The 22,859-nt window shown below is 34.9% G+C and overlaps 2 protein-coding genes across 2 annotated transcripts; one reads left to right on the forward strand and one right to left on the reverse strand.

The window, feature by feature from the left end:
* Positions 1–8,867: 8,867 nt before the first annotated feature.
* LOC110094540 (uncharacterized mitochondrial protein AtMg00810-like) lies at positions 8,868–9,665 on the reverse strand. The gene has a single exon (XM_020819798.1). The coding sequence runs from the start codon at positions 9,663–9,665 to the stop codon at positions 8,868–8,870; it is 798 nt and encodes a 265-aa protein (XP_020675457.1).
* A 9,110-nt stretch (positions 9,666–18,775) lies between these two features.
* On the forward strand, positions 18,776–22,204 carry LOC110094539 (PTI1-like tyrosine-protein kinase At3g15890). Its single transcript, XM_020819797.2, has 5 exons — positions 18,776–18,902; positions 18,998–19,156; positions 19,263–19,410; positions 19,510–19,772; positions 21,331–22,204. Exons 2-5 carry the CDS (start codon positions 19,104–19,106, stop codon positions 22,154–22,156), a joined length of 1,290 nt encoding a protein of 429 aa, XP_020675456.1. The 5' UTR covers positions 18,776–18,902; positions 18,998–19,103; the 3' UTR covers positions 22,157–22,204.
* The last annotated feature ends 655 nt before the right edge of the window (positions 22,205–22,859 follow it).

The raw sequence follows: 22,859 nt of genomic DNA on the forward strand, positions 1-22,859 counted from the left end.
TGAAGATGAGCTTGCTCAAATGTTTATTATGTAAAAAAATCTATCTTGCACCAACTTCAACATATTTATCTCTTTATATAAGCATCTGACATGCAAAAATAAGAAAAAATGAGGTTACAACTTACAACATGAGGTGATTGATAGTTGTAATGATGGGGGCCAAAGTTATTTATTTGGAAATTGGCATGGATAGAGTTTGAATTTTTTTTCTTGATGTTGTTTGAATCATCCTTGATGTCTTCGATTAAAATTTGAATTTAGAGTGAAGAGGTTAGCAATGTTACATGGCATGGAGCTATTGATTTTGTTGGATCCAAAATTGTCCATAACTTCAAGACTTTAGTAAGAAAAATGGAGAATAAATAAGAAAAAAAGAATTTGGATAAAGAGATTCTAGAGTGAGAAGCTTCATCATTCATTAGATTGTTGAACCTATAAGATTTAAGTATTGGTACAACTGAAAACTCAACTGAATCAAAATCTTTCCAGATGACTGAAACTAAGATTTTCAAATAAGAGTTTAGGTTGTGTAGAATGAAATATTATTTTAAATTCAACAACTATACATCCACAATCCACTTAAATGACAGAACTAGAGAACAAATTTGACAACTAATTTTTATCCTTCAATTAAAACAATATAATATAGTTTATTCGAATCAAGATTGTCACAACTTTAAGGAAACCTAAGATAATCTTTAATGATAGTTTAAAATGGTAATTAATTAATTAATTATGATTAATAATGTATAATTAGCCATGACAGGTTCTTACTTATTATTAAAGTTTCTTTGCAAATCTTTTGACTGACAAATCTAAATAGAATGGTTAACAAAAAGTTTGATTTATAAAACATGCAGCAACATATAAAGAAAGAATATTAGAAATGCATCCAAAACACAAGCACAGAAGATTTTCATGGTTCGATAAATATGTGTCTACATCTACGTGGAGAAAGAAAGGGCTTATCTTTTATTAACTTTCTCATTTTACCAGAGCATGGCATTTACCAATTATATTAGAAATTATCATGAATCAAGCTAATGAAACATATAAATAAAGAAAGAAAAAATATCACTTGATAATATTGAACCTGATCTATTATAAGAAAAAAAAAAGAATAGTTTTCTGATCTACTCTGCCTTGATGTAGCTCTAGATCCTTTCTTCTTTCTCAATTTCTTGCAAATTTGCCAACCCAACCAATGCCTTAAATTGGTTTTTCCATTGTCTTTGCCAGCACAAGATCTCAAAACTACAAGAACAATCATAGGAATCTCACCTCTTGCTTCCATGCTCAAATGCGCCTCTTTCTTCTCAAATCTCCTAGAAAAGTAGAAATCACCCAAGAGAGAACTCTTGGTCTCATCTTCGACCTCACTCTCATCTTTAAACACCAACAACTCTCGATTTGGCACACTCCCAACTTAGTTTGGTCCCACCTGTTCATATAAAAGCAAAATAAAGCAAAGAAAATGGTAACATAAGAGACTATATGCATGCCTACACAAAGAAACCAAATGTTGTTAGCAATAAAGCAAGAATTTAAAACTAATTTTTAGTGTAAATTAGTAGAGTAAATATTTGATTCAATTTTTTTAACAATCTCCACTTTAAATCAAGTAGATAAGCCAAGCTATCTCTTTCTCCCAAAGCCTCCTTATCCAAGAGGCCTACCTACTTGAAGCAGAGCTAGGTAATGCTGAAATTTGGTTCCATATATTACATTTTTTGAGTATGTCAGTAGGATTCTTGTATGTATAAACTTTTTAAACATCCATTCCAAAACATCACTGATAAATACAATCTGATATCAATATGATTTGTTCTTTCATGAAATACTCGATTCTTCATGAAATACCTAATTCTTCATTAGTTGAATTGCACATTTAACTGTCACATCATGTAACAATTTTTTTAATTTTGTGTTCTCAAGCTCCTCAAGGAAACTCTTCATCCAAATTATTTTATTTCTTCAATAATAGCCATGTATTCTACCTCTACGATTGATAAGGCCACAACTAATTAAAGATTAAATTTTTAACTCATTGTGTCATCGTAATTGTTAAGACGTAACCTATCAACGATCTACATATATCCAGATCTCATACATGATAAGAATCCACAAAACCTAAAATATGCTCTCTAGCCGATTTTACTTTTTGTAAGTCAAACCAACATAATTTGATCCTTTGAGATTTTCGAAAATCCACTTAGTAACCCTCAAGTTCTCTTTTCTATTATTAGCCATAAATAAGCAAATCATACTTGTGGCATGTGCTATATTTGGCGTAGTGCAAAACATAAAGTATGTAAGTCTACCAACTACACTTTATTTATTTATTTATTTATTTTTAAGTCTACCAACTACAATTGCATAGGGTACTAACCCCATATACCTATGATCATCCATTGTTGTTATAGATTGTGACACAAAAAGCCGAATTATGAACCTGATAGGGGTGAAATTGATTTGATTATATCCATTCTAAATTTCTTCATAACTTTTTAGATATCTTTGTGTTAAGATAAATATAACAAGTTTTTATTTATTTTTCTTATTATATCTATCCCAATGATACACCTGACCTCACACAAATCTTTCTTCTCAAAATGATTGTTAGAAGCTTCTTTAACTCTGCTATCTCCAAAGAACTATCACCGGCTATAAGCATATCATCGACGGATATAAGCAAAAATATTACTCTGTTCTCTAAGAATCTTTGGTAGTAAACATACATATCAAAAGTGTTTCTTTTGAAATAATTATGAAGCATAAATGAGTTACATTTCTTATGCCACTATCGCGGAGATTGCTTTAGCCAACATAAATATTTCCTAGGATAACACTCTATGTTTTCCTATCCCGCTTTAATAAATACCTTTAGTTGGTTCATATAAATTACTTCATCAACTTCTCCATACATAAAAGCTATTTTCACTTCCATCTGTTTAAGCTCAGGATTATATATGGCTACTAGAGATAAAATCATTCTGATCAAAGTATGTTTAACAACTAGTGAGAAAATTTCATTGATATTTATTTGTTCATTTTGAGTGAAACCCTTTGCCATTAAACTTTCGTTGTATCTTACATGTTCAACATAAGGAATGCCATTTTTTTCTTTTATATATCCACTTACAGACCATGATCCACTTGTTAGGTGGTTTTCTCACAAGTTTTCAAGTACAATTTTTTTCTAATGATTTGTTTTCTTCATTCATAACCTATTTTTAGAAACTCTTTTCATCACTATTCATTGCTTTCTTGTACAAACTTGACTCATTTTCTAGTAATTTTTAGTAGTTATAAGTGCATACATAGTCAAATTTGCATAACCTAAATGTCTAGGTGCTCTTATATTCCTCCTTGCTTCATCTCTTGCTAAATTATAATTCTCAAAACTAATATGATCTTGTTGAGTCTCAGCTTCTTCCTGATGATTATACTACTGCCATATGTCGATATCAGCTCCACTTACAACTGATTTGTGTCACTAGTCTGGTAATTTCACTATGTCATAACCTTTATGGTTTTCTGATTTATGTTAGTAATCTGACTAATCATCATATTATGATCATTGAAGATAACATTTTTGCTAATGATACACTTTGATTCATCAGTCAACTAACACCATGCCCTTTCACTTCCTTCGGATCTCAAAAGAATATATATTTTTTGCATAACTTAGTTTCAGCTTTTCCTGATTTATATTAATCTACATTGGACATCCAAAAATTCTTAGATTACTATAGTTTACCTTTTTCCCTATCTAGAATTCTTTAGTAGTTTTGAATTAAGAGCAATAAATGAACTTCCATTAACTCAGTAGCAAGCTGTATTAAATAATTCTCCCTAGAAATGCTTATCTAGCTTTACAAATGATTGCTTACTTTAGACCTTCTCTAGCAATTTCCTATTCATTCACTCAGTAATACCATTCAATTGTGGAGTCTATCTAATAGTCTTATGTCTGACAATCCCATTATCCTTGCAAAATTTAGTAAACTCACTATTCAAGTATTCCAACCCATTATCTATTCTTAACATTTTAATTTTCTTTTATGTCTAATTTTCGACTAGCATTTCCTATTGCTTGAATGTCTTAAATACTTCATTTTTATGTTTCAAAATATTCATCCGAACTTTTCTTGAAAAATCATCAATGAAGGAGATAAAAATACCTACCAACACCTAGAGTTAAAATAGGAGTAGGTCCTCAAATACTTGAATGTATGTAATCAATAATCACTCTAGTTGTTTGTTGTCTTGTATAAATCTTTATCTGAGTTTGTTTTCTTTACAAAGATACATTGTTCACAAAAAATTAATCTTATTCACATTATCTTTGCCAAAAAAACTCATGGTTCATGTAGAATATTTAATCATTTCTGACTAATGTGACCAAGTCAAAGATGCTAAAATTTTGTTTGATTTATCTATGTAATATATGAAATGCCTACTGAACTAGTCATTATCTTTCCCAATAGAGAATGCAATCCATATGCCTCTTACCCTTCGTAATTACATTCAAAATTTTGATCACTTTAAGAACACCATTCTCAACATTACACATGTAATAGAGCGTATCAAGAGTATCAAAAGACAACAAGTTTCTTTTCAAGTTTGGCACATATCTGAGTTCAGTAAGAATCCTAATCACTCCACCATCAACCTTAACTTTTACAGTTTAAATTCAAATTACTCTACAAGCTGCATCATTTCCCATAACGATCTTTCCACCACTGACTTTTGTCATAAATCAAACCATTGCCTATTAAAAGTCATGAGAAATGAATGAACTAAATCCATTACAATAGTGAAAACATCTTAATCGACAAATATATATGATGATACCGAAGCATCCCAAAATTCAATAGATTTTTTTCATCCTTCTTTTCCAAATTAGGATAATTCTTCCTATAATGACATTTCTTGTAGTAATGAAATCATTTGAATTTGGCATTTGATTTAGACCTAGACTTATATCTCTATTTGTTCTTTTCTTTTTTATTTGACCTACCTCTAGCATTTGAGTGTGGAGATCCTTCACATTCTTTCTCATTCTTAGTTTCAATCTAATTTGATTTTAAAGATATCTGAACTTCCTCTAACGACAAATTCTCCCAAACATATTTCATTGTTTCAACAAAATGAACATATGATTTAGGAAAAGAATTTCTGATGATTATTGTCTGGTCCTCATCATCCACCTTAACTCTTAGATTTTCTAATATATGATAATTTTATTTAAATTGTATATATTATCCTTAAGTCTTTTTGATTCAGATATTTAAATCCAACCAATTTAACTTTAAAGTACATTCTATTTTGCAAGTTCTTACTCATATACATCCATTCTAATTACAATCAGATCCCAAATGTAGCACAAGTGTATCATATGCTAGCTCTATGATTTCTACTTTTTCATATGTGTTTAAGGAGCAAGAAAAATTTATCTCCTTTTAAAGCCTTATCAACTTTTATTTGGACCAAAATAGCTTTCACTCAGTTATGCCAAATTGAGAAATCAAATTTTCTACTAAGCCTCTCAATTTTACCACATTTTGTTAACCTTAATTGGTGGCTCTAATAAATTTGATATAATTGAAAACCAAACTGACTCAGGATCTTTTCAAATGATTGAAACTAAGACTTTTAAATAACGATTCAAGTTGCATAGAAGGACCTATTATTTCAAGGTCAACAACAATGCACTTACAAACAATTTAAATAAAAGAAATAGTCTAAACTTTTCAAATAATAGTTATCCTTTAATTAAACAAGATAATATAGCTTAGTGCCATAAAAAAATTGCCAAAACTTTAAAGAAACTTAGGAGAATATTTAATGATAGTTTAAAAGGACACTTTTTAATTAATTATAATTAATTAACTAAATAATTTGCACTAAATAATGCTCAATTAACAATATGCTAACTATTAAAGTTTCTTTGCAAACCCATTGAGTGGAAAATATTGGTCTAATGATTAACCAAAAACTTAATTTATAAAACCAGCAATAACCATATAAAGAAAGAAAATCATAAATGCATCCAAAACACAAATAAATAAGATTTACATGATTCAGCGCGTTTGTGCCCATATCAATGGAACTTTTATTCTATCCAGTGAACGTACGCAGAGGAAGGTTCGGTTTTAGACAAAAAAGCGCCTGTACCGAGTTTTTTCAAAAAACTCGGTACACTGAAAAAAAACTCGGTACAGGCACTTTTTTGCCTAAAACCGAACCTTCCTCTGCCTACGTTTACTGGATAGAATAAAAGTTCAATGGGGAAAAAGATAGGGCTTTATTAACTTTCACATATTACAAGAGACTAACATTTAACAATTATATTAACAATTATCTTGAATTAAAGCTAGTGAAATATATAAACAAAGAAAGAAATAATATCACCTGATAATCTTGAATTTAATATACTACACGGAAGAAAGAATAGTTCTATGATTTACATCCATAGTGATGTAGCTCTAGATCTGTTCATTTTCCTTTGTTTCTATAAAGTTGCCATCCCAACTAATGCCCTAGACTAGGTTCTTCATCGTCGTTGCAAGCACAAGAAATCTCAAAGCTATAAGAAGAATCATAAGTATCTCACTTCTTGCTTCCAATCTCGAATGTACCTATTTCCTCTTGATTTGCTAGAAATTACACGAGAGGGAAGAAATCTCATTCGTGTCTCCGCCCAACTCTCTCTCTCTCGGCTTCTCACCCCAACAGCTCTCAGTTTTGCATTGGGTGATGTGACGCCTCCTCCTTCACATTCGAACGTGTTCGACGTGAGCACATAAGAATTTTCCCAGTTTTGTACACTACCAACTCAATTCAATCCCAAGAGAGGCTATATGTAAGGCTACACAAGAAACCAAATGTTGTTAGCAATGAAGAAGAAATTTAAAACTAATTATAAGTATAAATTATTAAATTAATTATCATTCTAAAATTTGATTCAATATTTTTTTTTAAAAAAAGTTACCATATATTTTTTATAATCTTGGCTACATATGCAAGAAATGCACAATAAATCTTTAATATGTATTTGGTCTAAACTATATGAGACATGTTGCTGAGAATTAATATTGGGACAACTTTTTTATTGTTTTCTACTGTGAATTGAGCTTTGCCGAGTAACTTGATCTCTACTGTGAATTGTCAATTTTGGCAAGTTGTTGTAAGAAAAACTTTGGAAGACATAGAAACCAAGCCTAGTCTACGATATGAGTCTAAAATATCTTAGGCTTTATTTAGGATAATTTCCTTCATATTCTCTAAAGCAACTTTTTAGCACAAAAATTTCTAGTTCAAAAAATTTTTGTACCAAAAAGCTGTTTTACAAAACAGTAAGGAAGTTGTCTCAAACGAAACCTTCATATATAGGATTTGTTGATAAATATTTAAAGACGAGTGCAATGAAGGATAACAACAAGCTTCAATCCAACCACTAGATTATATGTGTCATTATTAATTCTACTAAATTACTTTAACTAAATTTAAAATTCAATTTTTATAATGATTATATGAGATAAAAATGACATCAATAAAGATAAAGAGTTAATTAAGAACCACATGATGTCATGTTTTGTTAATTTATTCAAATTTATTGAATGTTTGTTTTCATTCCTCTCTTTTCTCCTTCATTGGCCTCCCAAGCTCTCTTATCCTTTTGCTTTCTCACTCATCATCATCATCCAAAAATTCACCGATTATTTTCTTTTATCTACTAGCATGTGTATATTGTACAATAGTTAATTGTTAAGACTTTAGGGTTTAGGGTGTAGCTGCTTATACGCACATAATAGAGTTTATAGAACTATGAATACTTTGTGATGCGGGTACCATTCGCCTACGGTGATCCGGCGGATCACATACTGCTTATTACTGCTCCACTTCTTCTTATTACCTGCTTAAGTTACCTTTCTGTTATTTTTAGTACTGCACCTTTTTATTTCATGCTTTTCCAAACTTAGCACTTTCGTTTTCTTTATTACCCTGGCTGTAAGAAGGATGCCTTAGACTTAAAATTACAAAATATCTGGTTATCACTGTTACATACTTACATTGAGTTCTTCTCTCCATTCCGGCTTCCTCCTTCTTTAGCTGCTGCACCACTTTGAAATATATATAAATATAAATATTCATAGTTCTATAAACTCTATTATGTACGTATATATAAGCAGCTACATCATAGTAGGATCTCTTCATAGAATATATAACTTTATAAAAATATTAAATAAATCAGTAAAAAGCATAACACTAGCTTATAAAACTTACCATCTGTTATGTTCTTGAAACAGACAAGACAAGAAAGAGGAAGCTAGGAAATTAAAGGTAGCAGGTAAAGGAAAGAGATAAAACTATATTATTATGAGCAGTGTTTACAGATGTATATATAGAAGATATTAAAAGCAAGTGACCAAGGAATGGTGTCCACGTGTATCTTGATAACAGATTCAAGATTTTAAATAAAGTGTCTAATAGCCCCCCTCAAGCTGTTGGTTCGGGAGAAACGACTAGCTTGTCCGAGAGGGCTTTGAAACGTGGAGCTGGTAGTGCTTTTGTGAGCAGTCAGCAATTTGGTCCTTGGTGGATATATGATGAACGTCCAGAGTTTTATCTTTGATACAGCTGCGAATGTAGTGACAATCGACCTCGATGTGTTTGGTCATGGCGTGGAAGACAGGGTTGTTTGCAAGTGCGATGGCGGAGGTATTGTCACAATACAATGGAGTAGCTGTGATTTGGTTGTGGTTGAGTTCGCGAAGAAGGCTGCGGATCCAGACAACTTCTGTAGCAGCGGCGGCGAGTGCGCGGTATTCGGCTTCAGTGGATGAGCGGGCGACGGCGGTTTATTTCTTGACTGTCCAAGAAATGAGTGATGAGCCGAGATAATTGCAGAAACCCGAGGTAGACTTTCTGTCAGTGTCGTCGCCGGCCCAATCTGAGTCGGCGAATGACCGGAGGAAAGGCTTGTCTCGGAAGAGAGGGAGACCGGTGTGAATTGTTCCTTGAAGGTTCCGCAATATGCGTTTTAGAGCGTCGAAGTGTGCGATGGTTGAATTTTGCATGTGTTGGCACACTTTGTTGACATCGAATGAGAGATCTGGTCTCGTGAGCGTCAAATATTGAAGTGAGTCGGCGAGTTGGCGATAGAGAGACGGGTTTGAAAATGCATTAGAGTTAGTATGTGTAATGGAAGATTTCAGTTTAAACGGTGTGGAGACGGGTTTACAATTAGTCATACCTGCTCGGGATAAGATAGTTTGAGCAAATCGGCTTTGATTTAGGTGCATTCTGTAAGGTTTATGGACAACTTGTATGTCGAGGAATTGGGATATAGTGCCAATAAGATCTTTCATGGGGAATTTGGTGTTGAGATTGTTGATGAAGTTGTTGATTGCGGTTGGGGAGTTTCCTGTAAGAATAATATCGTCAACGTAGACTAAGAAATACATGATTATGTTATGGTTATGATAGATAAATAATGATGTGTCGGAGGAACTTAGCTTGAAACCAAGAGTGAGGAGATGTCCGGAGAGCGTTGCGAACCATTCTTGTGGAGATTGTTTGAGGCCGTAGAGTGCCTTTTTCAGCCGGCATACATGATTTGGATGTTGGGCGTTGAGGAAGCCTGGCGGCTGTTTCATGTGATGTGTACGTGGTAGGAATGAGTGATGTGTGTTGAGTTGAAGAGACAGTGCTCGGTTGTGTGTTGAGAGGAGGGTCGGTTGGATGAAAGGAAGCCGGGGTGACGATGCCAGACGTGGCTTGAGCTGGGTTGTTTGTTTGTTGTAGGTTAGTGGGTACGAGAAGGAGGGGAGGCGGGAACCATTGAGATTTGTCCGGTGTTAGCTGAGATTCTTTGGACCGGTATGGGTAGATGGCTTCGTTAAATATTACGTGGAAAGACACGTAGACGCGACCGGTTGTGGGATTGAGACGAAGGTATCCTTTTTGAGCGGTGGCATAGCCGATAAAGACGCATGGGGTAGATAGAGGGGAGAATTTGGAGGAGCTGTACGGCTTTAGCCAGGGATAGCAAAGGCATCCTATGATTTTGAGATGATCGTAGGTGGCTGGTTTATTGTACAAGATGTGGTAAGGGCTGTAGTTGTTGAGGAGCGACTTGGGCAACGATTAAGGAGGTAATTAAACATAGGCGATAAGCACTTCAACCCATAGTGAGTTCGGGAGATTAGCCTCCAAAAGTATGCTGCGGACGGTTTCGATAATGTGTTTGTGTTTACGTTTGGCGACCCCATTTTGAGGTGGGGTGTAGGCGCAAGTGTACTGATGTTGTATGCCAAGTTGCCGAAACAGATTTTGAAACTTACCATTTACAAATTCTCCTCCTCCGTATGACCGAAAAATTTTAAGCTTAGCGTTAAATTGACGAGAGATCATATGATTGAATTCGTTAAATTTAGAAAAAGCATCATATTTATTAGTTAGGGGGTAAACCCAGTAAAATCTTGAATAATCGTCTATAAATGAGATGTAGTATTTAAATCCTTGAGCTGATGTTGTTGGAGCCGGTCCCCAAAGATCTGAGTGAACTAAGTCAAACGGATGCGAAGTGCGACTAGTTGAACGAGTAAACGGTAAGCGATGACTTTTTGCTATTCTGCAAGAATTACAATGAGTAATGTTTTTATTACAAAGAGAAGGAATGTATCTATATAAGTATTGCACGGTGGTATCCGCGGGGTGTCCGAGCCTTTTGTGCCATAAGTTGGGAACATCTTGGGCTGAGACGAGAGCTAGAGGAGGGTTGTGGTGAGCAGACCGAATGGGATAGAGACCGTCAAGACAAGGACCCGTGAGTAGTAAACGATCCGTCTTCGAGTCCTGAATTTTAAAACCGTTAGCCGAGAACTGGACAATGCATTCATTGTCCTTGGTGAGCCGATGGATAGAAATAAGATTGAAAGAAAGATTAGGTACGTGAAGAAGATGTTGAAGTTGAAGATTACCTGATGGTGTGGGCAGGATGCCTTTACCTGAATTTTGAATAGGGATTTGGTTGCCGTTGCCGAGAGTGATTTGTTGATTGCATGTATACGGTTTGATTGAGTTGAGCTGTGAAGGATCTGCAGTAAGGTGTCTGGTGGCGTCGGAGTCAAGAAACCAATCATTAGAGCTGTTGGTTTCAGCAGGAGCGTAGAGGGCTGTTTTATTTTTGTCGTCGGAGTAGGACGGATCGTGGCGATGCCAACATTTGAGAGCTGAGTGGCCCGATTTAGAGCAGATTTGGTAGGTTATCGAGCGTGTGTTGGGTTTGTCCGAACTAGGATGAAAAGAACGTCCAATGGACGCCGGGCGAGTACGTCCTCGATTGTTGCTGTGGTGAGTGGAGAGCGCGGTGGAGGGGTCAGTTAATTGCAATTTTTGAAGATTCTTGGATTCTTCTTGAACAAGATTTAACTCCTCGCTGCAAAGAAGGGTGTACAAGTCGTCGAGGCTTAGAGGTTGGAGATTCGTGCGTATAGCGATTTTGAACGCCTGGAACTTGGGCGGTAGACTGTTGAGCGTGTAGAATATAACTTCTTTGGGATCGAGCGGAGAGCCGGTGGCAGCGATGGCATCAACAAGAGATTTTATGGTGAGCAGATACTGCAACATGTTCTTTGTGTTCATGGAGACATGATGAAGTTCGTTGCGTAGCTGAATAGTTCTTGAGCGAGTGGAGGACTGGAGGCGGCGGGAGATTGTGTCCCAAATTTCTGAGCAATGTTCAAGTGAAAGAACATAAGGTAGAATGCTGGGTGAGATGATCGAGTAAAGTGTGGCAGCCAGATTCTGATAGATGAGTAGCCAGTTTTGGGCGGCTGAGGACTCGGTGTCGGTGGGGCAGAGGCAAGATCCGTCGAACCTATTGGCTTTAAAGATTTTGAGTACCTGGGAACGCCAGAGAGGGTAGTTTTCAGCGGTGAGAATGGTAGAAATGATGCTTTTGATGTTGCTCATAAGAAATTTGAGCTGTTGAGGGATGGGTTGTTGATCAAGAATGGCAGTCGGATTTTGTGTGGCATCATTAGTGGCTGCTGTGGATGAGGAGGAGGCCATGGATTGATCGCCGGAGGAGGAACAATGGGAGAGATAGAGGGAGCAGAAAGATCAAGATACCTAGGTATTCACGGGAGAACCCGCTCTGATACCATGTTATGTTCTTGAAACAGACAAGACAAGAAAGAGGAAGCTAGGAAAAGGTAGCAGGTAAAGGAAAGAGATAAAACTATATTATTATGAGAAGTGTTTACAGATGTATATATAGAAGATAATAAAAGCAAGTGACCAAGGAATGGTGTCCACGTGTATCTTGATAACATATTCAAGATTTTAAATAAAGTGTCTAATACCATCTACTTCATATATTATATTTGTAAAATTAAGCTACTAATATGGAGGGAGTTAATGATGCCTTCACGATCAAAAGCATAATTTTTTTTCTACTATCTTCTTCAGTACTATGGACTTTCCCAATTCCCACTCTACCATAACCTACCCATAGGGCTTCATCAATCCACTCAACATTTCCTCACATTTATTAATTCCAATAAATACATTATGTAAATGGTTTGAATCACATTGCATAAGTCGCTCCTATATAATAATATGGTCTTGGTGTTAGAAAAGCCAGTAAAAATTATTTTATAATATAAAACAAATTTCCTCATATCTCAAACTTATAATTTTTATTTTATTTTAATATATATATCACATGTCATGATCTCCTAAATGTATCATCTTTAAATGTACATGAGGAACATCAAACTTGCTCGTTATAATATCTCTACTTTTACATATTCTTGTTGTCCCTTACTTTGCCTAGCCCATGGTGATCCTAAGCTTCTTAGACTTGTCCTTTGACTTTAAGTGGCTAGACCAGCTCAAACCTAACATAGACCCAACTTAGTCATTCCCATCCTAGGTTTACCACTAGATTAGGCATATGTCTCAGACTTGTCTTAGTCTTAGGTCGATAGAGTCTAAGTTCCCCTTTTATACATCTTAGATTAGGTGGCTCAGCTCTAGTCCATACAAGATTAGGCCCTGATTAAACATTGGTGCAATTTGACCTATATTATCTTAATTGATTATATGACCCATAACTGGGCCCAATTTGACCTAAATTAATTCATATGCTCTAGGATATCCTATTGATCTTTAGTTAGACTAATCCTAATTTAGGTAGACCTTAGGTTGATCAAAATTGACCTAAACTGATGATTCCCTTTAAGGAATATTGAGTCATGACCTAGTCGATTCCCACATCAAATAAATCACATTCGAGTTGATGTATCAAATGAGGGAAATCTCGTGACTTTTGGGTTATACATATTATTATTCATTAAGGTGTGTAGGTGAAAGCTGCTCTCTTCTATGACTAATCGTATTTATGACTCCATCTGCACTTTCATCAGCCTGCTTGTGTCAAGTGTAAATGCCTACGATTGTTTTGTCCTACGGGATAGTGCGGTCATACCCTTTGCATTAGAAACCCTACGAGCAGAATCCTTTCGGAGACCCACACTGATTAAGGCTTCGTTTGGGACGATTTTCTTACTTTTTTCTTAAAACAACTTTATAATAAAAAAAATTAACTTTTGAACTAAAAAGCTGCTTTAAAAAGCAGTTGAAAGTCATCCCAGCTTTCTTACTACTTTCTAAAACAGTTTTTAAGTTAATTATATTTTTCGAAAAAAAAAATGTACTAAAAAGCTTCTTCATAAAATAATATAAAAGTTATCCCAAAAGAAATCTATAATTGCTTGCATACAAGGCCTTTCTTAACCAAAACTTACATGGACTATAGGGCTCTTTTAATTTTGAAATATATTTTAATTAAAATTAGATCAAAATTTTTGATCATTTTAAACAAAAAATGTGTAATAAAAAAAATTAGAAAAATATTATAATATTAATGCAAAATAAAGAATATATCTTTCAACTTATAAAATATGGTCATTGATAAAATTTAAATAATCATATTTTTCAAGGCCCCATCTTTTTTTAATGATTTCGGTTACAATTTTCAACTGCTTGTACGGCTCAATTAACGAATTTGTTAAAAGAAATCAAAGACGTCATCTCTCTCATCAGAGACCGCTCTGCCTCGGCCAGAATATATATATATATATATATTGGATGAAAGCCTGAATATGATTACAAATTTAAAATATTTATTTTGTTTTCTAACTTAGTGATTTCATTGCACAATGAGAGGCGATCTATTCGATGTAAAAATTATTTTATAATATTTGAAGTTAATCTTCATTTAGAAAGAATATGCTTCTGAATTGATCTCAGCGTTGCCAAAAAAAAAACAGAATTATTAAAGTCTGATTTAAACTTGATAATAGAAATTTAAAATTATTTTTTTAAGAAATATTTTATTATAAGAGAATCAATAGGAGTCGTCCAAAAAAGTCTTTCGGATTTTCTCCACCTTTATTGGTATATGCCACTCTAAAAAATTTAAAAATAGGCATCCATTCTCTACATGAATAGGGGATGGGGGAGAGAGAGGGAGAGAGCTTAAAGTTAGAGCATGAACTCTCTTTTGAGTTTCAAGAGAACTCTGAGGCTCTAAGAACACCCTTGCCAAGCCTTCACAGACCAACCACTATGGTCCCTCGACTATTATCACCTGACAACAGTCCTCATACAATATTGTTGCCCAATTATGATCCTCTGACAACCGTCGCCCTCAGGCTATGACACTCAGACCACTGTCGGTTCATTATAGTCCTTCAGACCTTTGGCACCTACTCACTACAGCCTTCCTTCCAACGTCACCCGAGGATTACAGTTCTTTCTACCTCCATTGCTCTGACTTCTATTGCCTACTGACTATGTTCCTCTGATTACATTATTCGACTACAGTTCTCCAACCACATCATTTGACTACGATCATCCAACTACATTGTCTGACTATCATCATATGACCACATTCGTATGACTATGGTTCTCAGACAACCATTGCCTGACAACGGTCCTCAGATCATTACTGTTTGACTATAGTCTTTCAACTACAATCATTCCACTACAGTCTTCTCACCACAATTATCTGACTACAGTTCACTGATCTTCATCACTCATCAATTACAATCCTCCAACCACTGTCACCCGACTAAGATCATTTGAGCACCATTGCCCAAACATAGGCATCTGACCACCATCACATGACTATGGTTATTTAGACTTCCATCACTCGCTAACTAAAATCCTCTAACCATTATCGTCATACTACAATCTTGCAGCCACTGTTATCCAACTACGATTCTTGCAACCTCTATCGCTCATTGACTACATTCCTCCAACCCTTATTCGTCAGTTGATTATGTTCTTTCAGTCATTGTTGCCCAACTACAGTCCTTTCGGCCTTCATTGCCCGTCAATAACAATCCTTTGACATCTGTCACCTATCAACTATGGTCCTTCGTCTATTGTTGACTGACTACAATCATTCGACATTATCTTCTCGAATACTATCCTTGGACCATTGTCGCATAGTTAGGGTCCTTTCAACCTTTGTTGCCTTCTAACTACAATCCTCTGACCTATGTCACCCATTGACTAAGGCCCGCCAACCTACAATCTTCTAATTATAATTGCATGGAAACTCCAACGCCTACTGACTTTGTCAATTATTAAAAATGCCAGCACCCACAATCATTTATAAGATCAATGCACGTTGTTGGCATCAACTCTTACCCTTAATTCCAACACTTGTGTTTATGATGGATTCCTACCAAAAGACTCTCTAACTTCAACCAACTAATATGCTCTTTGTAGTGTATCAATGCCTTTCTCAAGGAAGGACTTCACTTATAATCATATACTAATACTAGTAGATTCATTTTAAAATGGTTAAGCTTCGTTGTTTTTCCTTCCACGAGATTTTTATGTAAAAATTTTGATGTCTCTTATAGTTATTGCACTTGTCTCTTATCTATGTATGTGCTAGACCTTTATGAAAAACTAAGACTTTAAACTCTCAAGATCGATCTATGCCATCGCAAATGTTTCGACACTCATCAATAATATATAACTAATTAATTAATTATTATATTGCACTCAAATAAAAATTAATAGTACAATTTTAAAATCTTAATATATTGGACATTTAATTTTAAAATCTAAAATATATTAATGTTTTTATTTGAAATCATGAAAGAATATGTTGACCCAATTTTTCTTTCATCTTTTATCTCATTATTTTTGGTCGTTTCTAAGAAAATGTCAATGACTAACAACAAATCTTTAAAATCATTCATTGGTTCATTTGGGATGATTTACTTACTGCTTCTTAAAGCAGCATTATAGTACAAAAAATTTAATTTTTATACTAAAAAGCTGTTTTAAGAAGCAATAAGAAAATCGTCCCAAATGAAGCCTTATCTATCATATTCTTGCCGCAAGGGGCTGCTTTGATGGTGCCAAAATTTAGTCAAATGAACTAAGTTCTTATGCAGATTATTCCATTTGAGTGGTTGAATTTGAAAAGAAAAGTTTCCAAATATAATTTATTTAATCATAATTTAATTTAAATCCGTTTGCCTAATACAAATTTGATTATCTTATAATGCACAGAATTGATCAAGTTTGCATACATTTACTTTTTTGGGAGAATAGACCTATATGCTGCTTTTGGATCTAAATGTCTTTGCCATAAAAAATATAAGTCATAATCCTCAAATAGCAACGACACTCGAACACCCCTATTCCCATTACCTTTTTTCTCCAGTAATATCAGTGTTGGCCTGATAGTACCACCGACGTCGAGTTAATGAGAGGCGACTAAGACTTCGTTTGCGACAACTTTTTTATTTCTTCTTAAATCAACTTTTTAGTACAAACATTTTAATTTTTGTACTAAAAAACTGGTTTAAGTAGCAGTAAAAAAGCCGTCCCAAATGAAGCCTAAAATGACGAGCGAAAGACTTAATGTCATACGGATCGAGAATATATATCAAGTCCATTCATATAAAAATATTTTTTAATAATCATGGTTCTAATAATTCATCAAATATACCTTTGATCTACTCCAACTAGTGACTTCCCCTTCCCTAAAAAATTGGTAAACATATAAAGTGAGAGGATAGCTTAGTAGTTGACTGAATGCAAGAAAGTTGAATAATATGTATGCTATTATTAATTGAATTATGGAGGTCAATCCTTTATTGATTCAATATTCTCTATACGACTCTTAATTATATATATCATACACAATGTATATGATCATGATCAATATTATTATGTTAGAATCATATGTATAAGTGTCATGTATGACACAATTATGACTAAGACTATAACATTAAAGTCATACTCTATTTATGGCATTGTAACTTATCTATATTATTTCAATGATTCTTATTGTGCATAGTAATTCATATCATCATATATAGTTACATATCCTTATTTACATGTATTAACATCAATTTATATTTATTTTAAACACCAAACTTTATTTATTTCACACAAGACTTAACTGGGTTGTACGTGTTGAGTAGTCAATGTCATTTTTTAAGAGAGATCATATAGAGCTTTAGAGAGGGAGAAGTATCTCCTTGCTTGCAAGAGTGTCCAAACCACTTAGGAGAGAAGATATGAGGTTGAGAGAGAATTTCCTTGAGGGAGTCAAGGGGTGTGAGGGTTTCACATAATTGTTCATGTCGGCCTGCACATTGTGTCCTCCATGTTGTAGTTGTGGAGCTCTAGGAGAAGAGCTCTAGGAATATTTGGATGATACCTAAGAGATGAATCACTCTGAATATAAGAGGACCCCTTATCTCACAATCATGATGATAGTATGAACTTAGTTGTCCAAGATTATAGTGATGAATAAAGTACCACCTTCTTATAACTTCCTCAAAATAGAGTCATATTTGTATATATAATTTATGATGCCGCATTCAATGTCATACCATTGTAAGTTCACAACTATTATAATAACTACTTTTTATCGATATAAAAGGGTGTGTTAGGAGGGACAAATGTTAGACTCGTTGATATAACAATTCATCTTCTACTAAGTTGTTCCTTTGAGAGAGAGTTCATCTCATAAATGCTTAGGAAAATTTGGTATCAAATAATTGAGAGAGAGAGAGAGAGAGAGAGAGAGAGAGAGAGAGAGAGAGAGAGAGAGACTTGCTTCAAAATTAAGAATATAGATTATCCTATATACCTCACTCCATTGACGCTTTCTTGATGTGTCTATTAAATATCCCCTATTCATGTAAACAAATCAATTCACCCCTTGGATGACTTGATGGGAATCTCTAGGATATCATTTCCATTAGTCAATGATGGTGGTATAGCGACAATTGTAATGGACCAGTTACTTCCCATTGACGATTGAATAACGCAATTTTGAAGCACTTGATGACACACGTTATATGCAGTTGAAGTGTAAAACAATATTTATTGTTTGAATAATCCGAAATAATTATGAGAAGATATATAATATGATTTTATCATTATTTATAATAATAAGCTTCTTATGAATTTCAAAATTTTAAGACAAATAATTTTCAAAATTTTAAATTTAACTATAAGTATTTTTACAGCTTAATAAAAATTTTAAACAAGTTTAATTTCCAAGCAAATATCAAAGATACTCTGATTGACTGATTTCCGGGCATCCAAAAAAATTTCACAAATTAAGAACAGTTCATGAAGACGAATTCTAGCTGTAAATAGCGACAAACTCTTCACCTTCACCTTTCAATCTTCACATCCAGACATCAACATATGTCAACTCATACTTCGCTTGCAGCACCTGAGTTACCGACTCTACTGCTGAGTCACCGTCGCTTGCCAAATATACAATCCAGCTTTCAACTACAACCTTGCCGGCAATCCCGGCCGGCCCGGCCATGGTTGTTCTATGTTCTAATTTAAAATTTGGAAACATACTTATCTTCATTATTATATTAATGAATGAGCTCATTCACCTTTTCTCTTCTATTTGAAGCCGGAAGAACAACTAGCTAGTATTCAAGAGCCTGTTCTCTTTGATTTGCTAGCTGTTTCTAGAGAACATCATCGATCACCTGAGAAGATAAGAACCGGCGATCGCCATGGGGGCGGTGACCAGCTCTTGTTGTGGAGAGGAGAAGGTCGGCACTCAAGGGTGAGATTTAAGCTTAGTTTCATTCTACTTTTCGTCCTTAAGCAGCTCTGGAGAGAGAACTTCTTCTTCCTAACTAGTTTTATATGTATTGCTTTCCTGTGTATAGATATGTTGGAGCGCCAGAAAGCTCGTCATGGAGGTTGTTTACTTATAAGGAGCTCCATGCAGCCACTAATGGCTTCAACGAAGATTACAAGCTTGGAGAAGGGGGCTTTGGAAGTGTGTATTGGGGAAAGACTACTGATGGTCTTCAGGTTTATATTTCAGAATACTTTTTACTGTTTGTATTCGTGTGGATTAATCCAAAAAAAAAAAAAAAATTCTGATTTTGAATGTTGGGGGGATGAACACAGATTGCAGTGAAGAAACTGAAAGCCATGAACTCAAAAGCTGAGATGGAATTTGCTGTGGAGGTTGAGATACTTGGAAGAGTGAGGCACAAGAACCTGTTGGGTCTTAGAGGATACTGTGCTGGAGTTGATCAAAGGCTTATAGTATATGACTACATGCCTAATCTCAGCTTGCTTTCTCATCTTCATGGCCAATTTGCTGATGAAATGCGATTGGATTGGAAGAAGAGAATGGATATTATTGTTGGATCTGCTCGAGGCCTGATGTAAGTTTTTTTTTTTTTTTTTTATTTTTTTTCCTTTTTTTTTTTTTTGAATTTATCACTTTTGTCGTATTTGTTGACAAATTATAATAATTTATAAAAAAATATTTTCTATTGCTGTGGAAATGAAATAATTTGGTGTTGTTGGCTAAAATAAATTTATTTATTGAATAAATGATAGATCTTACTTAATTTTTTATTTCATTTTTTGATATTTAATCATTTTTTTCCAAAATTATGATATTATTATTTATGTGACTAAAAATATATTTTAGTTATGTTCACTTAAAAAAAAGTATACAACAACAACAACAAGCCTTTATCCCACAATGTGGGATCGGCTATATGAATCATTTTTCTCCATTGTGTCATGTTAAGCTTCAAATTCTCATCTAAATCTAATTAACACTTGAAGTTATAAGGTCCCAAGTTCTGGATGAGAAAATTGAGAGCTGCATTAGGTAGTTGACAGCCAGCGTAAAACTAGTCGAATATTCATGACATGAATTCCTTAATACATTTTAAAAAAGTATGACTAGAAATTTTAATTTAATCAGATTTTTAAATAATATCTAAGCATTATTATGGATCTAGTGATAATGAATATTTCTTAAATATTGTTAACACAGTGGTATAATTAGTTAAGTTGATGTGAATGTAAGAAGAATATAATGTTTAAAAGAATTGCACTTTTTTTAGCTTGGAGAGCTCATCCTTTGAACACATAAGTTTTAGTAAATGAGTAATTTTGCAAAATTATTGGACTTCAATGAAGTACTCAAATTCAAAAGTAAAAAACTAAAAACTCTTTCAAATATCAGGGGACTTTTATTTTAATAAATTCATAATTGCACAATTGTAATTTGATGAGACAAATTTAATGGGACAAATCATGAATGTGAATGCAAGTCCATTTAGATCATGAGTCAATCAAACAAAATCTATTTATATTTGTCCAGGGGCAACCCCTATTCTATATTACATGACTTTGAAGCTTGTGGCATAAGGTTAGCAACGGTGAAGCCCCACTACTAGGGCAAATTATTACGTCCGGTCATCAGACCTAGAAATAGGTCCGGACATCTACTAAAAATTTGTCACATGAACTGTACTTTGACTCAAAAAAGCACATGTAAAGTGCATGTAAAGCGCAGGTAAAATGCAGTTAAAGCGCACCTAAAGCGCAGTCAAAGTGCAGTCCACGTGGCAAATTTTTATTGGATGTCCGGACCTACAAATAGGTCTGGTGACCAGACCTAATAATTTGGCCACTACTATGTGATAGTGGTGTCAATAAATGAAACGAATCATCAAATCGATTTGAAAAATTCGGATTTGGATTGACCTGCTTATTAAACAGGTTGAGTTTGGGTCGTGCATTTGAACCCGCTTATTAAACTTGTCGGGTTCCAACTAACTCAAATTTAACCTAAAAAAAAGACCCATTTAATATTTTTTTGTAAAATTCTTTTATTTGTTGATATATTCTTCATATTTTTACTCAATTAAAAAAATAATATTTAACCATTATATTTGCATATATATTATCAATATTATATAGGTACCTCCACCACGAGGCGGCTCCGCATATAATCCACCGCGACATAAAGGCCAGCAACGTCCTCCTCGACTCCGACTTCCAACCCCTCGTCGCCGACTTCGGCTTCGCCAAACTCATTCCCGACGGCGTCAGCCACATGACCACACGCGTCAAAGGCACGCTCGGCTACCTCGCCCCCGAGTACGCCATGTGGGGCAAAGTCTCCGAGAGCTGCGACGTCTACAGCTTCGGCATTCTCCTCCTCGAGCTCGTCTCGGGCCGCAAGCCCATCGAGAGGCTCCCCGGCGGCGTCAAACGCACCATCACCGAATGGGCCGAACCCCTCATCTCTTCAGGCCGACTCTCCGACCTCATCGACCCGCGCCTCAACGCCGAGTTCGACGCCGACGACCTCCGCCGCATACTCCACGCCGCGGCCCGCAGCGTCCAGTCCGATCCCGACAGGCGGCCCACCATGAGACAGGTGCTGGATATTTTGTCCGGGGGTGGTAATGGCGGTGTGTATGGGCGGGTCGGAGGGGAGAGGAATGTCGACGGTGGTGATGATGAGATGATGAAGGCGGTGAGTTATGGTGATCGGCAAGGCTCGTCGACGTTGAGAATGGAGAGCATAAAGTATGGGCAGGAGTTGATGGCCATGGATGATGATGATAGCAATGACGGGGATGTGGAGGATGAGGATGGGGAGAGGGAGACGGAGACGACGAGTGCGAGCAGCTTTGAATTGGGTGGTGGTGGTCGAGTGGCGGTGCAGAGGATGAGGGAGAGCACTTATGGGCAGTATGATACAGCGATGGGGAGCAGGAGGACTGCGCTGCGTGGCTGATCATCAATACGTATATATATATATGCATTATTTGAGCACTTATTGAACTGCTACTCTGCGTTTTAAGGGAATTGTGATTAGTTAATTAATTAATCACCATTTTTTGATGTTAGAGAGCTGTTGCTTGTTTCTTTGATTCAATTCTTGATTGATGAAGATTGAATATGGAAATCTTTTCGTGGCTTTGGCTTTGTTTGGGATGGGTTTATAGCTTTTTAAAAACAGTTCTTTTAATAAAAAAATTTTTGAACTAAAAAATGTTTTATAAGAAAGTAAGAAGTCTTGGGATTCGTTTGGAACAGCTTTCTTAATGCTTTCTAAGACAGTGTTTTAGTTAAAAAATTTCTTGAATTAGAATTTTTTTACTAAACAATAGTTTTAAAAATCAATGAAAAAGTTGTGACAAATGAAGCCTTAATTAGTGATTTTGGTGGATGAAAAAGGGGTGTACATATAAGCTGTTGAACAACGCTTAACCATTAATGACTTTGCAAAGGTGTATGATGTTTTGGGGGTTAATTGTGTTCAATATTTATTAATGATTAATTAAATAAAATGGTATTTTAGTTTGATGTTATGTATTTTTATGTTGAAATTTGATTATTGTTATGAATTTTAACTAGATTTATAAGAGGATGGTGCCTTTTGAGATAGATCTGTATTAATTTTATAAGTGTGCAAAATTTGAATGTTACTCTTGCTA

The sequence above is a fragment of the Dendrobium catenatum genome, unplaced genomic scaffold (assembly GCF_001605985.2).
Source record: "Dendrobium catenatum unplaced genomic scaffold, ASM160598v2 fragScaff_scaffold_1076, whole genome shotgun sequence".
NCBI lineage: Eukaryota > Viridiplantae > Streptophyta > Magnoliopsida > Asparagales > Orchidaceae > Dendrobium > Dendrobium catenatum.